Raw genomic sequence first — 15,943 nt, 5'->3', positions numbered from 1 at the left:
ATTTACATTTGAAGTTATTATTAGTGAATGGATATTTAACTCTGGTATTTAAACAAACATATATTAGGTTTAAAAAGATTATTACAGATCAGGGGTGTGTTTCCCAAACAACGACGTAACTCGCGGCTGTACTGTCATGGTACGATGCATCGTTTTGGAAAAGAACAATGTAGTGACGATTGTTTCCCAAAACGCATAGTTTATCTGTCGCAGATCCATCGCTGGAACCATGTTAGTTATAACGTAAAATGCCCATAATGACGCTCTAAACAGGGTGAAGTAACATTTTCTTTAGAGAAGAACTGTGATCTAAAGATACCTGAGATCTGTTATCCGTTACACCCCTACTGAATTTCATTGCTAAAATCGAACATCATCAAATCAGAGACGAGTCCCAGAGACACTTGTTTATTAATGTGTATGTTGACATTGTTTAAACTGACTACAAACCATTGCCTAAATTGATTTATTCTTTAAAGTTTTGCCTTGTGTATTTATCAAACACACATTGATAGACATCACAATATAAAAACTATATTTGTTTGAGTGTGGATTATTATATTTAAAAATGAATAGCAATATTATAGTTATTTTTACATTTTTAATATTCATGTGTCAAAGGAGAGTGTCTCTTCGGTTAAAAGTCTAAAGACTAAAACATTTACCTCGTTATCAATATTCAGTGCTTTATGATTAACATTTGCATTTTGTTGCTCTTTTGCCAGTTACTCACATAAGAAATGACAAGAATTATTACATACGACCACAGAAAAAAAGCTGATTTAGCACTTCATAACATAAAATGTTACCTCAGAATGTCACATTGAAGATATACTGTATATGTAAATAAATCTAATCAGAGATGCTGCAGAGAGAAATCAAGCTACACTTCATACAGTATTGTGTTTAGAGCATGTCAGATTGTAGAAACTGAATGTCTTCAGAGCATCAAGATGAAGCCGATCAGAGGAAAACAGAGGATCAGGAAGCTCTGAGTGACACTTTTAGCTCCATTACACAGATTCCCTGAACAACAGGAGATTTGCTGAATACTACTGTCCGATGAGGCATCACAAATAGATTTGGAGGCACATCCTTTTACGACTATGGACTGTCCTCCAAATGTTCCTGGAAAACAGACAGAAAACAAAGCTGAATCAAAGCTGAATGCTGGGAGACTGTATGTGATCTGTGTCAAATGCTCAAACTGATTTAATGACTTTTGTCCAGATTCTCACGTTTTGCTGTAATGCAGCGATCTTCACTGCCTAAACATTTCCATACATTTAAGCAGCTGTTGTCATCACAAGAGTAACATGTGTTTCCATTGGGAGTGAAAGTGCTGGGATCTACAGTTGGAGAAAAGAAAGGTCTGTTTATTTTCTGAACTCCTTTAACTGTTGTATTAAATAAGTGCTCAACTGAAAAGACACACTCTTTATTTTATGATTGAGTGTCTTTAGAAAGTGCAAATGAGTGTTTACTTATTGAGGAGACAGTCAGTGATGTATAATACCTGGAGCATCTTGAACATTACATCGGTCAGTGCTACAGCACTCATAAGACATCCTGTAATAGCCGAAGTTAAAGGACCCAGTTACACAAACAGCAGCACAATCTTTAGTCTTCCCTTCAGTTCCATGTTCACCTAAAAATCAAGAATGATACAGAGATGATCAGTTAATTTAAAACAGCATTTTAGCAGTGCTTTTTAGAAACTGTGACAGACTGGTAGAAAATAAAATAAATTTACAGTCAAAAATATCCACACCCATTTATTTACAGTTATGGGGCCTTGATCTCTTCTCTCTTGACTTTTGATGTTGTAAATTCAACTCTGCAGTGACTTTTATTGACATTTTACTAGAAACAATATATCGATGAATGATTTGCACGACACATTTATTAAGTTTGTAACATTACAGAAAAAGTACTGGCAGTTTATTACCAGGTTTTTATACTGTACACTGTAATGCTGTACACACCAGACACGGCACACTCAAATAAAATGCGCGATAACTGCGTAAATAGACGCATGAACATTTTGAGTTCACTCGCTTCATTTGTGTGTCAAACATGCTTTATTTGTGAATTGAAATTCGCTTCACAATATCCTTTTCTAACATAGATAAGAAAGCACAACACTGATCTGGCAAGTTTGGGCGTTTTCTCGTAGAGGGTGGACTAGAGCCTAAGCGATCTGCCAGGGGGAATATGCTGATATCCAGGTCAGGTTGGGCCAGAGAGGCGCAACTAGCAAAACCTGCTCCTCGTCCTTCCTGGCCTTGGACAGTAACTCATTGGGGGAAACGCATATTTGCCATGCCCCGAGGCCAGCTGTGTGTCAGTGTATCCGTGCCGAGGGAGCACTCGTCAGGAAAAAAAAACACTGGCAATAAGCATTCTCAGGCGAAGCAAACAGATCGATCTGGGCTTCCCTGAAGTGAGCCCATATCAGCTGTACAGACTCGGAGTGTAGTCATCACCCTCCTGTACGTAAAGGCTGCTGTGTGAGTGCGTCGGCTGCATGCTTGAGCTCACCCGGAATATGAATAGGACGCAGCGATTTTAGCCATGCATTACTCCAGAGTAGCAGACCACAAGCAAGCTGAGACATGCGGTGAGAGAGGATACCCCCCATACAGTTGATATTCGCTACTGCTGCCATGCTGTCCGTCCTGACCAGCACGTGATGTCCAGTGATGTAGTCCTAAAAAAAGGTGGTGTACTATTACCTACCCAATCCAAATTTAAAAAGTAGGCAAAGAAACGACAATGTATCTTTAATTCAATATATATATATATATATATATATATATATATATATATATATATATATATATATATATATATATATATATATATATATATATATTAAACATCAGTTACCTGTAACTATTGACTTTCACAAAATAAAAAACAAGTAAACAAATACTATGGGAGTCATTGGTCACAGTTGTCCAGCTTTCTTCAAAATATCTTTTTTTTGTGTTCCACAGAATAAAGTGAGTGAATAGAGTGAACTATCAATTTAAAAAAGAAAAATATTTAAACATATTAATTCATTTTAATCCCAATTCAAAGATAATAGACCCCAGCAGCCCTGGAGATTGGCTGAGTATACTGAGCTGTATTTAAATGTACATGAGCCTATTTATATATGTATATATTTTTTTAATCTAGAAAACAAAAGCAAAGCGAACTTCTTCAACATTTTTTTTCTATGTGTTAAATAAAACGGCAACTTTTTAAACTCACAGTGGCATAAATATAAACATATTAAAAACTTACAGGCTATTTACTCACTATCGTAATATAAGTCATAATAGGAAATAATTTTAATACGATACAACACATGATGTTTCACACTGATGTCACTCAGAAATGCAGTTAAAATGAACATTCATTATGTGGTTCTGTCACTGTGTTTAATTTTGTGCATGAATGTATAATATAGTTAATGCCACATGCACTGTGTTTTATTTTCATTGTTAATTGTAAAATAAACAGCAACATGTCTGTTAAGAGTTACATTTTCACTGGAGGAAACAGCTGTGATGATGAGGGGAGTGCAGAGGAAACAAGTGTTCCTATAGCAAAGAACTGCAAATTTGCAAACATTCTAACATTCATTCATTCATTTTCTTGTCGGCTTAGTCCCTTTATTAATCCGGGGTCGCCACAGCGGAATGAACCGCCAACTTATCCAGCAAGTTTTTACGCAGCGGATGCCCTTCCAGCCGCAACCCATCTCTGGGAAACATCCACACACACACACTCATACACTACGGACAATTTAGCCTACTCAATTCACCTGTACCACGTGTCTTTGGACTGTGGGGGAAACCGGAGCACCCGGAGGAAACTCACACGAACACAGGGAGAACATGCAAACTCCACACAGAAACGCCAACTGAGCCGAGGCTCGACTCAGCGACCCTCTTGCTGTGAGGCAACAGCACTACCTACTGCGCCACTGCTTCGCCCCGACATTCTAACAATCTATTGATAAACACACCTTGTGCTCACGGTCTTCACAGCAGTGGTTTGCTGACTAACTGAAAAACGAGTTAAAAACAGAAGAGCGGGATTTTGCCGCCGTTTTGATATTAAAGGGGACTGAGGCGATCATTTAGTAGTTCATAAGGTAATTGCAAACGTTTCAGAGGGGGCTGAATGGAAATATGGGCTAAAGCGCCCATGCTGTTTTATAATTTTTGAAAAACTCAAATACTCAAACTCAGTACACAAAAATTAGGGAAGTCTAATCACCAAAACAAATGAGTATACAGAGGGTATGATACTCAGAAGTCATAATACCCAAACAGCTCATGGAAAAAAGTAGGCATACTGAGTATACGTGCGTAAACCAAGGACTACACCACTGGTGTTGGTGCTTCAGCACTAGTGAAAAACGGCAGAGAGTGAGAAACACTGCCAACAGCTCTAGGCAATTGATATGCCAATCCAACTTGGTTCCTCTCCACAGACACGCAGCTGCATGCCCGCAACACATGGCCCCCAGCCTGTGCTAGAAGCATCTGTTGAAATGACAATATATCTGGACGCCTGTCCTAGAAGCACTCCGGCCTGTAGGAAAGTGGGGTCGTTCCAAAGCTGATGGCGCGGCAGTGACAGTCACCCGGTGTGTGCCCGTGCGCCATGCACGTCTTGGGACTCGATCATGAAGCCAGCGCTGAAGTGGACTTGTATGGTGTAATCTGAACGGCATGACAGCAGCCCCAGGAGCCTCTGTAAGGGTTTCAGGGGGACCACTATTTTCCTGTCGAACTCTCTCAGACAGTTCAGCATTAGCTGGGCACACTCTCCACAGAGGCGGGCTGTCATGGTGACTCATGTATACTCTTTCAGATGCTTGGATCGGACGAAATCCTCCAAGTTCCTACATAGCACTGCTAATTCCCCGAGGACAAACTGAATTTTTTTAAAGGTGCAATGACTTTGTGAAACTTGTGGAAACCTGCTGAAAGAGGGGGATCGTTTAGAAAACTTAAACAGTATGAAAGGTTTGAGTTTAGAATGTTCCCAAGGAACTGCCATGTACTGCTATGCTGAATAAACCGCCTTATCATTTCTTCTTACAACACCAACTCAAACAGTATATAACCTCAGGCTCAAACTATTAAAAATATCAATAAAAGTCCTTTTTTACACATCAGAAGTTATTAGAGAGAGAGATCAAGGTACCATAATGCAATTCAAAAGCATAAATAAACATACAGAAATAATTTACTGATCTTTTTTGCTGTGTGTATTTTCAATATTTTGTAACTGAAATAATAAATTCATCCAGGAGCACACACAGTAGTTCTATAAGAACTTACATTTCCACTGCAGCAGCAGTAAATAACACCAGCATCTCCATCAATCAAATACAACAGTAAAAATTCATGCGCATTATTGCACTTACCAACTTGTGTTACCATTGTTGTACTCAGACAGTTGGAAGCTTCGATTGAACATGTTGTTTCTGTCTGATCTGCACAAGACGCTCCTTTACACTGATAACAGCTGAGAGAGCATCCTTCAGTGATGAAACAGAGACATCAGTGATCTGTATTTGAAATTAATAACATTAGAAACATTAGTTGTCTTTGTACTGTACCTGCGGTGACAAATGCGAGCAGAAGAAAGAGCGAGATTTGCAGATCCATCTTTGATCAGGAGGAGAATGAAGTAACGCATCTGTGCAGAGCTCATGTTATTCAACTTTTCAAAAGAGGGGAGGGTCTTTACAAGAATTTACTGAACTTCTAGAACAGGGGTGGGCAAACTCGGTCCTGGAGGGCCGGTGTCCTGCACAGTTTAGCTCCAACTCTAATTAAACACACCTGCTTATAGATTTCTAGTGATCTTGAAGCCACTGATTAGCATGTTCAGGTGTTTTTGACTAGTGTTGGAACAAGACTCTGCAGGGACACCGGCCCTCGGGGATCAAGTTTGCCCATCCCTGTTCTAGAATCAGAAATCTGAGAATAAGTTATTAATTTGGTGGCAAACGTTAAATAGCTGTTAGGAATTACAAAGAATCTGTATTTAAACCCAAAAAAATAAATTGATAACTTTCGTACTCTAAAACACGAAATATGTCATTATATAGAAATATATAAAAAACGATAAATATATAGTTTTTAACATTACGCTCAAAATTCAATAACATATTTTGTTAGTTTAATTAGTGTCCAAGAGTTGTGGATATATATATATATATATATATATATATATATATATATATATATATATATATATATATATATATATATATATATATATATATAAATATATTTATAAATCAGTTGAAGAATTATTAGCCCCCCCTTTGATTTTATTTATTTTTTCTGTTTTAAATATTTCCCAAATGATGTTTAACAGAGCAAGGAAATTTTCACAGTAGGTCTAATAATATTTTTTCTTCTGGAGAAAGTCTGATTTTTTTTATTTTGGCTAGAATAAAAGTTTTGAATTTTTAAAAAACACTTTTAAGGTCAAAATTATTAGCCCCTTTAAGCTATATATTTTTTAATCGTTATACAATAAGTTGCCTAATTACCGTAACCTACCTAATTAACCTAGTTAAAGGTGCAGGTGATTGTCTTCAGAAACACGTTTTGTTGTGCTGGTTAAAAGTCTCTTCACATTCCAACAGTACTGATTAAAGTAAATGATCTGCATGTGTTTATATGTATTTTTATATATTTTTTATATAGATAAGGCATAAAACTAAAAAATGTTCATCCAATTAAATATCGTCGGACCGTCAAGTAACTCAATTACGACAGGTATCTCAAACTGTCAACATATTTAAATTTCTATTAAGCAGATAGATATGTCACTCGTGCACTCACGTGAAGCACGCATCTACCGCTGACAGAAAGCCTTCATCCTGCAAACTCTGCATCAACCTGAACTTCTTTCTGAAAGACCTATGTGGCCATGTATGCTTGAAAAGAAAGATTGTATCTTAAAGGGCTTCTGCCAAAAATGCAGAATAAAAACTTCTAAACCCTGAATCAGTATCAGAATCACTTTTGCACAATGGAGGGCAATGACGTTATGCAGTTCAAAACATCGATGAGAATATGACATGTATATAAATAAACAATGATGACGTGTATGTGTGTGTATACATATATATATATATATTAGAGCTGCACGATTCTGGCTAGAATGAGAATCGCAATTTTTTGCTTAAAATAAAGATCATGATTATCTTACGATTCTGTAGATGTAAAATGAAGGTATGGTAAAAACAAACATATGGCACAACATCAATAATAATATTATGTGTAGGTCTACTGGTTTTTATAAATAATTTTATTCTACTTATAATAATCCTGATGTTGAATTATTAAATTTGAGATATATGCTTGCAATCTGTCATTGACAACATTATTAGACCGGTTCGCTATGAAAAAAAAAACATCAAATGCTTGTCGAAATCATAACTCTAAAATGTGATATGATCATTTAAATGAAGTGCACACTTTCGGTTTCATTTTGACTGCTAAGTGCTGTTCATTTGCTCGCAAATGATCACCCTGTGCCACAAACTGAATATTATTAACAACTGTATTACCTGTTCACAGCACGAGCACATGCAGGTTCTGTTCACTAAAGTAGACGCGCGCGCCCTCTCTGTGGTAACAGCTTACGGTTAGCAGCACACGTCACATGTGATTTCCCGGGCGCGAAAACATCATTATATGAAGAAAAAAATGACATTTTTAGGTGAATTATACCTTATAAATACAGTATGTGACTCATTCAACATCAATTGGTGGTGTCTATTTCACTGAGCAACAGGCCCGTGTAGAGACTGTCCAAAGGGTGGTGTCGCGGGGGCACTTTTTATCGTTTTGGAAGGGCACTTTCTATCCAAGACTAAAAAGGGCATGTGCACTGCACAGGTTGAGCCCTATGTGTGCACGTGCCTGCTGAGCAACGTGTGTGAAACAATGAAAAGACTCGCAGCCGCCTTTTCTTCTCTCCTGAAGTTGAAAATATGATTGACAGAATCGTAGAAATGCTGGATTAAGATCGTCTAGGGCAGTGGTTCCCAACCTGGGGTCAGAGTTCACAGGGGGGGGCACGGGAGAGGATAAGTATTGAGGTAGAAAAAGGCATAAAAATGCTCCACTATTATAAAGGGCTTTGCAATTAATCGTAAATCCAATTTAGATTTCGGTTTCAAACGATTATAAAAAAGCATTAATCGAGATAAATGATTATTGCATCATATTTTGCCATGTTCCAGTTGTACACGTGTTGCTCTTAAAAGCGCGAAAGAGCGCGTGCTTATGTGTGTGTGTGTGTAGCACGATCACGCAGTCAGAAGCATGCGGCCGGTCAGCATTCACTCTCATTCACACACTGAGACGAGCAGAGGAGCGCAGACATCTAAAGTCATCTTAACGTGAGCGCTTAAATGGTCAAATAGGTGTCAAAACGTGGTGTTTAGTGATTATTTACATTAACCCTCATTTGTGTAATAATCAAACTAGTTGAGGATCAAAAGACGTGAAAGAGAAACCATTAAAGAGACTAGTGCGCTATAATTCTTCTGCCGCCTGTTTTTATCATTATTAAACAAACATAACGAGAAAGCCCTCGCTGCTCTTGACTGAAGGACTGCTGTAGCTAAAGTGTTTTTCTTACAGTGAAGATGCTTAAAGCACAGTTTGTTTCATATTTTTATTCTATTGTATTTATTTCTCTTTCCTTTGCAGAGTGGAAAATAACTGTATGTATACAGTTGAAGTCAGTACTGTTAGCCCTCTTGAATATTAGCAAACCTTTTCCTGCCCAATTTCTGTTTCATGGAAAGAATATTTTATTAACTTATTTCTGAACATGATAGTTTTGATATCTCATTTCTAATTACTGATTTCTTTTTGTCTTTGCTATAATGACAGCACATAATATTTTACTAGATATTTTTCAAAATACAAGCATTCAGATTTAAATTTGAGTGCAGTTCAAAGGCTTAATTAGAGTTTATTAGTTTATTCTGCAGACAATCAAAAATATGTATTGCTTAAGGGGGCTAATAATATTGACCTTAAATTGGTTTCAAAATATTTAAACCTGTCTTTATTCTAGCTAAAATAAAACAAATAGAAGAAAAAATATTATAGGAAATACTGTTAAAATTCCTTGCTCTGTTAAACATAATTTGGGAAATATTTATAAAAATAAAAAAAATCTCATGAGCGCTAATAATTTTGACTTTAACTGGCAATGGTTTTGAATAATCGTGATTACAATTATGACCAAAATAATCTTGATTATGATTTTTCCCAAAATCGAGCAGCCCTACTATTATATATGTATTTTTAAGTACCAAAAAATTAAAAATAATCTAAACACATGCTTAAAATTCCAACATAATAGTGAAAATAATTAAAATAAATAACTTTGAATAATTATTTAAATTTTGCTCACTCGCGCAATCTGCTTGTCAACGTGTCGTAAAGGCAAAATCAAAACAAAAATGGCAGAGAAACGTAAATGCAGTGATTCTTCAGAGGCGAAGAAAAAGATTAGACAGTATGACAAAGCCTACCTAAATTTTGGTTTTATTGAAGGCCAAGACAAGTTAAAACTGATTAATTAATATTTTCTATACGTATTACTATATATTAATATTACACAAACACACACACACACACACACACACACACACATATATATATATATATATATATATATATATATATATATATATATATATTGTGCAGCTCTAGTATATATGTGTATGTACATTTATTGTATTTGCATATAAATTTGTGTACAAGTTGTGCACTTTTATTATTTTTTTCTTCCATTTGAAGTACATTTCTTCAATATTTTATGAACCATGTTGTTTTTTACAATCTGTTTTGCTAAAAAATCTTAGCAGTTACTATACGTCGTTTACACAGGAATCCTTCAGTTAGTAGGAATGTACTAGTGCAGGGTTCCCACACTATTTGTTAGAACTTAAATTAGGGATGCGTCATATTTGACATTTATTTCAAGAATGAACATGTACAGCTTGTTGTTGTGTTTGGTAGTATTTAACGCTGCATGTATTTATATTGAAATGTTTGCCAGAAGGCTAACTCCACAGATTTACTCCACGGCAATCACATCCACAATTATCACATCAACCAAACATCAATATCATAGTTGACCAGGCACTACAGTTCAGAACACATGTGGTTTGTGGTGTCACTGCAACATTTAACCTTAATACAGTACAGGTCTATCATTTGCATGCGTTTTTAAGGTCTGCAACTGTAAATATTTCAACAAAGATGATTTGTTTTTAGTTATTTACAGGTATAGAATGAGAATCTGGATACACCTACAGAGCTAAATAAGGGGGAGCGGGGCACAAAGTAACACTTTTTGTTTTGGCCAAATAATGAACAAAGTAATGGGGTTAGACAAACCATTTGTTTTTTACTAACAACAACCCAAGCCTCTCCTACAAATGAGCACTGGGTGTATGATTGCCGGACTTATGGTTTCTTTGCAGTGTTGCCTTAAATGCCAGGAGTATAAATGTTACTATTTACCCCACCTGTAAGGCAAGTTGGAACAGACAGGGGTTTAGTTGTAACACGTGCTTGTAAAGGCGGATTTTACACAATTCATTTCAATCCAGTTTACTTTAAATAGTAGCTATATTTCCTCAGTTTTTGGCTCAATTTATTTTTTAGCTCAGTTTATTTATTTATTAATTTATTGGATAAACACGTTTGGATTTATTTGGATTGTTATCCATTATTATACAATGCATTTATTTGTAGTATTAGCAATAATATATATTTTTGTCTATTAAAATATTCTCTATTAAACATTTTATTTAAAAAGTTTTTAACATTATGCTCAAAATTCAATAAAATATTTAGTTAGTTTAATTAGTGTCCAATAGTGTGTGGCTTAATTGTAACACGCTGTCGCAACTAACCCCGCTGTGTCATGTTTTCCTTAAAACTGGCTCACAGTCACTGTGTGTTTCATATCTTTTAAAATGGCTCCATATTTTAGCCTAGAAGACGGTGATAACAATATAAGATTTCACTAACATAATTTCACAGATTTCACAGATAAAATAATATTGACTTTAATCAAAATACTTTTATGTTGCAAAAATGGTTTCTCCTGTGTTTCTCATCCAAATTTTTCCGAACTTTTTCAATAATTGGCAGGAAGACATCTTCCAACACTGTGGTGAAAGCCTCGGAAGCATAACATGGTTAACCCTGAGCAAAAACCTTAAAACTCTGTGTTACTTTCTACCCTGAGTTACTTTAGGCCCTCGCTCCCCTAATAAGACTTCAGTACATGTAATGACAAATCGTGGCCCTTAAGCAGCCTTGTTTCCTTGCTCTCATTTTAATCATGTGTGTGTGTAAAATTTGAAAATCAGTTGAAAATCAGGCGTTTGACTGACCACATTTCCTAGTAAGAGTACAAAAATTATTACTGTTTTCCTTATTTTCAAAGTTAAATACAGCTTATTTTATGTCCTGTGTCCAACCCCCAATCAGAAAAAGTTAATAAAACACAAATAAAAAATTAAAGTAGTGATGTCTAAATTTACTTTGACTTGCGATTCATTGCAGACAATGCAACAAAGATTACTTGATTTATGTGTTTTACATATGATTTATGTGTTTCTTATGATTTTTATAGTTTTTTAATAAACATTCATTCATTCATTTTCTTTTCGGCTTAGTCCCTTTGTTAATCCGGGGTCGCCACAGCGGAATTAACTGTCGACTTATCCAGCATATGTTTTTTGCAGCGGATGCCCTTCCAGCTGCAACCCATTTCTGGGAAATCCACACACACTCATTCACACACATACACTACTGACAATTTAGCCTACCCAATTCACCTGTACCACATGTCTTTGGACTGTGGGGGAAACCGGAGCACCCGGAAGAAAACCACGCGAACGCAGGGAGAACATCCAAACTCCACACAGAAATACCAACTGACCCAGCAGAAGCTCGAAACAGCGACCTTTTTGCTGTGAGGCAATTGTCCTAACAACTGCACCACCGTGTTGACAAGAAGCCCACCACATCTCAAATACAATACCACAACTTCTGTCATCACTATATTTACAGAAAAGCCTAAATGCTTTCATACATATGATTTGAATGAAGCAAGAGGTGATCTCTTTGTGATCGTTACAGATTTAGGATTAATCTACTAGTAAAAGAAATGTATTAATCTGTGGGTTACATGTTCCGTGGGTTGTGATCCATACGGACCAACCGTGATCCGTTACACCCCTACTGAAATACTAAAATCCAACATCATCAAATCAGAGACGAGTCCCAGAGACACTTGTTTATTAATGTGTATGTTGACATTGTTTAAACTGACTACAAACTATTGCTAAAATTGATTTATTATTTAAAGTTTTGCCTTGTGTATTTATCAAACACACATTGATAGACATCACAATACAAAAACTATAATATATTTGTTTGAGTGTGGATTATTATATTTAAAAATGAATAGCAATTATTGTTATTTTTACATTTTTAATATTAATCTGTCAAAGGAGAGTGTCTCTTCGGTTAAAAGTCTAAAGACTAAAACATTTACCTTGTTATCAATATTCAGCGCTTGATGATGAACCGTTGCAGTTTGATGCTTTTTTGCCAGTTACTCACATAAGAAACGACAAGAATTATTACATACGACCACAGGAAATAGGCGATTTAGCCAGAGAGAAATCAAGCTACACTACATACAGTATTGTGTTTAGAGCATGTCAGATTGTAGAAACTGAATGTGTTCAGAGCATCAGGATAAAGGCGATCAGAGGAAAACCGAGGATCAGAAAGCTCTGAGTGACACTTTTAGCTCCGTTACATAGATTCCCTGAACAACAGGAGATGCCCTGAACACTACTGACTGATGAGGCATCACAAATAGATTTGGAGGCACATCCTTTTAAGACTATGGACTGTCCTCCAACAGTTCCTGGTGAACAGAAAGAAAACAAAGCTGAATCAAAGCTGAATGCTGGGAGACTGTATGTGATCTGTGTCAAATGTTCAAACTGATATAATGAATGTCTTCTTTTCCCAGATTCTCACCTGTTGCTTTGATGCAGCGATCTTCACTGCCTGAACATTTCAGTACATTTAAGCAGCTGTTCCCATCACAAGAGTAACATGTGTTTCCATTGGAAGTGCCAGTGCTGGGATCTACAGGAGAAAAAGGAAGGTATCTGTTTATTTTCTGAACTTCTTTAACTGTTGTATTAAGTAAGTGCTCAACTGAAAAGCCACACTCTTTATTCTATTTTAGGATTGAGTGTTTTTTGAAAGTAAAATGACAGTCATGTGGTCACAGTCAGTGTATATAATACCTGGAGCGTCTTGGACGTTACACCGGTCACTGCTACAGCACTCAGTAGACATCATTAAAATGCCGAAGTTCATGGATCCAGTTGTACAACCATAAGAACAATCTTTAGCCTTTATCTTAGAAGTAACTCCACCTACAAATAGTTTAAAACAGCATTTTAGCAGTGTTTTTTTAGAAACTGTGACAGGCTGGTAGAAAAAAAATTAAATGTACATTGAAAAAAATATCCATATTTTGTCATTTATTTAAAATTATTAATTGAGTTATGGGACCTTGATCTCTACTCTCTTAACTGTTGATGTTGTTAAGTCAACTCTGCAGTGACTTTTATTGACATTTGAGTAGTTTGAAACAATATATTGTTTAATGAATAAATTTAAAAATGTGTTAAGTCTGTAACATTACAGAAAAAGTACTGGCAGCGTATTACCATTTTTTTGTACCATAATTTAAAACACTAAGAATATACAGAAGTCTGGTATATATATATATATATATATATATATATATATATATATATATATATATATATATATATATATATATATATATATACATTTATAACATATATAATTTTTGATTAGCCTAATTTCAAGGACCACAGACAGGTTTTTTCTTTCTATTTGGCATGCGGTATCAAATTCTATTAAAGCAACACTCTTCCACCAGTCCTTACTTCACATTTTCATTCAATATCTCAGTTTTCTATTAGGGCATAAACAATATGTTGCCGAATGAAAGTGAAACTGCCAAACTGCAGTTTAAGTTGAAAAATTAAAAATGTAACTCTGAAGGAAACGTGGATACCCTGGTGACGCAATGACGTTTACGTTAATCGTTTTATACTAAAACTTTCCATGTTAAAGTCCTTCCTTGGTTTTATCCAATTTTTTGATGAACATAATGAACACATGTCGTCCGCAACAGGAAATAAAAAACCAATCACGATAATTACATTTTTTTTTTATCAAATTAATTGCATGCTTTATTGTGCTGAATTTGACAGTACTAATATATATATATATATATATATATATATATATATATATATATATATACATACATACATACATACATACATACATACATACATACATACATACATGCATACAGTTGAAGTCAGAATTGTTAGCCCCCCTTTGAATATTTTTTAAATATTTCCCAAATTATGTTTAACAGAGCAAGGAAATTTTCACAGTATGTCTGATAATATTTTTTATTCAAGAGAAAGTCTTATTTGTTTTATTTTGTCTAAAATAAAAGCAGTTTTACATTTTTTTAAACACCATTTTAAAAACAAAACTATTAGCCCCTTTAAGCAAATGTTCTTTTTCTCGATAGTCTACAGAACAAACCATCGTTATACAATAACTTGCCTAATTCCCTAACCTGCCTAGTTAACCTAATTAACCTAAATAAGCCGTTAAATGTCACTTTAAGCTGTACAGAAGTGCCTTGAAAAATATCTAGTCAAATATTATTTACTGCCATCATGACAAAGATAAATCAGTTATTAGAAATGACTTATTAAAACTGTTTAAAAATGTGTTGAAAAAAATCGTTTTGATCCTTTCAATTTGGTAACTGATGGGTGGACTGTTAACTAGCAATCGTAAATGGCTCTAAGGTTTACATTACAGGTTTACAGCAGCACTCATATGGACACTCAAGTATTTGAAAGCCACGTCTATTAGCTGATAGTCAGCGGATTGAACCGCCATTCAAAACCTGACAGACAATTTTAAACGCTTGAGTTCCCGAGGACTTTTATGTCCTTTCAAATTAGGTATGCGAGTTCAAATTTTGAAATAAGCACTTTTAAAATATAGAAACCTCTTGTGTTCGCTCTGATTTTAGGTCAGTATGTATTGCTGACAGACGGCGGTTGCTCACCCTCCTTTTTCTTTCCTGCTCTGCCTCATCATGCCTACACCCATGTCATCTGTATACAGCTTTTCAAACCTATTTAAGACTCCTTTTTTTTTTTACTTTGAGTTTACACCAAATCAAACAATATATAACTTCAAACTATTAAAAATGTGAAAAAAAGTAATTTTTTTACATAAAAATTAGAAAAGTAGATCCCATAATGCAATTCTAAAATATAAATAAATATACAGAAATTATTTACGGACATTTTTTGCAGTGTACATTTACAATACTTACAATACAATATTGTTAACTGATATAATAAATTATTCCAAAAAACATCACTACATCAGCTACATCAGCAGTCATCTTTATCAATCAAATACAACAGTAAAATTCATATTATTGGACTTACTAATTTGTGTTACCACTGTTGCACTCTCACAACTGGAGGCTCCAGTCGGACATGTTGTTTCTGTCTGACCTGCACAAGAACCTGTGCACTTATAACAGCTAAGAGAGTGTCCTAAATAAAACAGAGAGAAATCAGTGATCTGTATTTGTATTAATTAATATTAGAAACATTATTTGTCTTTGTACTGTACCTGCGGTGACAAATGTGAGCAGAAGAAAGAGTGAGATTTGCAGATCCATCTTTGATCAGGAGGAGAAT

General features: G+C 35.3%; 2 protein-coding genes across 5 annotated transcripts in view; both read right to left on the bottom strand.

Annotated features, from left to right (window-relative positions):
• The window catches only part of LOC147838728 (urokinase plasminogen activator surface receptor-like), an 18,128-nt gene extending 12,429 nt beyond the window's left edge, over positions 1–5,699 (bottom strand). The window contains exons 1-5 of one of the 3 annotated variants that reach the window (XM_087300679.1): positions 5,627–5,699; positions 5,432–5,545; positions 1,517–1,648; positions 1,239–1,349; positions 395–1,128 (exon numbers count right to left, since the gene is read on the bottom strand). In XM_087300679.1, the coding sequence (XP_087156805.1) occupies positions 941–1,128; positions 1,239–1,349; positions 1,517–1,648; positions 5,432–5,545; positions 5,627–5,675 (594 nt within the window). In that variant the 5' untranslated portion in view covers positions 5,676–5,699 and the 3' untranslated portion in view covers positions 395–940. Of the gene's footprint in view, positions 1–394; positions 1,129–1,238; positions 1,350–1,516; positions 1,649–1,668; positions 1,927–5,431; positions 5,546–5,626 lie in introns of those variants that run through there. The other 2 variants (XM_087300678.1, XM_087300680.1) reach the window with 2 other exon arrangements.
• On the bottom strand, positions 395–15,943 carry provisionalck738836 (provisional gene CK738836). 2 transcript variants are annotated; one of them, XM_087300682.1, is made up of 6 exons: positions 15,876–15,943; positions 15,686–15,796; positions 13,403–13,534; positions 13,128–13,238; positions 12,886–13,011; positions 395–1,001 (listed from the first exon to the last, which is right to left on the bottom strand). In XM_087300682.1, exons 1-6 carry the CDS (start codon positions 15,922–15,924, stop codon positions 982–984), a joined length of 549 nt encoding a protein of 182 aa, XP_087156808.1. In that variant the 5' UTR covers positions 15,925–15,943; the 3' UTR covers positions 395–981. The 2 variants fall into 2 exon arrangements, with proteins under 2 accessions (XP_087156808.1, XP_087156807.1); XM_087300681.1 differs by lacking the exon at positions 395–1,001 and having other exon boundaries at positions 12,355–13,011.

This window comes from Danio rerio, chromosome 21 (genome assembly GCF_052040795.2).
Source record: "Danio rerio strain M-AB ecotype USA chromosome 21, GRCz13ab, whole genome shotgun sequence".
Lineage (NCBI taxonomy): Eukaryota > Metazoa > Chordata > Actinopteri > Cypriniformes > Danionidae > Danio > Danio rerio.
Note: the sequence above shows the minus strand (reverse complement) of the source record. Positions and strands in the feature narration are given on the sequence as shown.

Excerpts from the sequence above, each read along its gene's own strand:
- provisionalck738836 (XM_087300681.1), bottom strand. The coding sequence starts at position 15,924 with ATGGATCTGCAAATCTCACTCTTTCTTCTGCTCACATTTGTCACCGCA. Across the intron at positions 15,797-15,875 it reads GCTCACATTTGTCACCGCAG|GACACTCTCTTAGCTGTTAT; the intron begins GTACAGTACAAA and ends TGTTTTATTTAG. Across the intron at positions 13,239-13,402 it reads TAACGTCCAAGACGCTCCAG|ATCCCAGCACTGGCACTTCC; the intron begins GTATTATATACA and ends TTTCTCCTGTAG.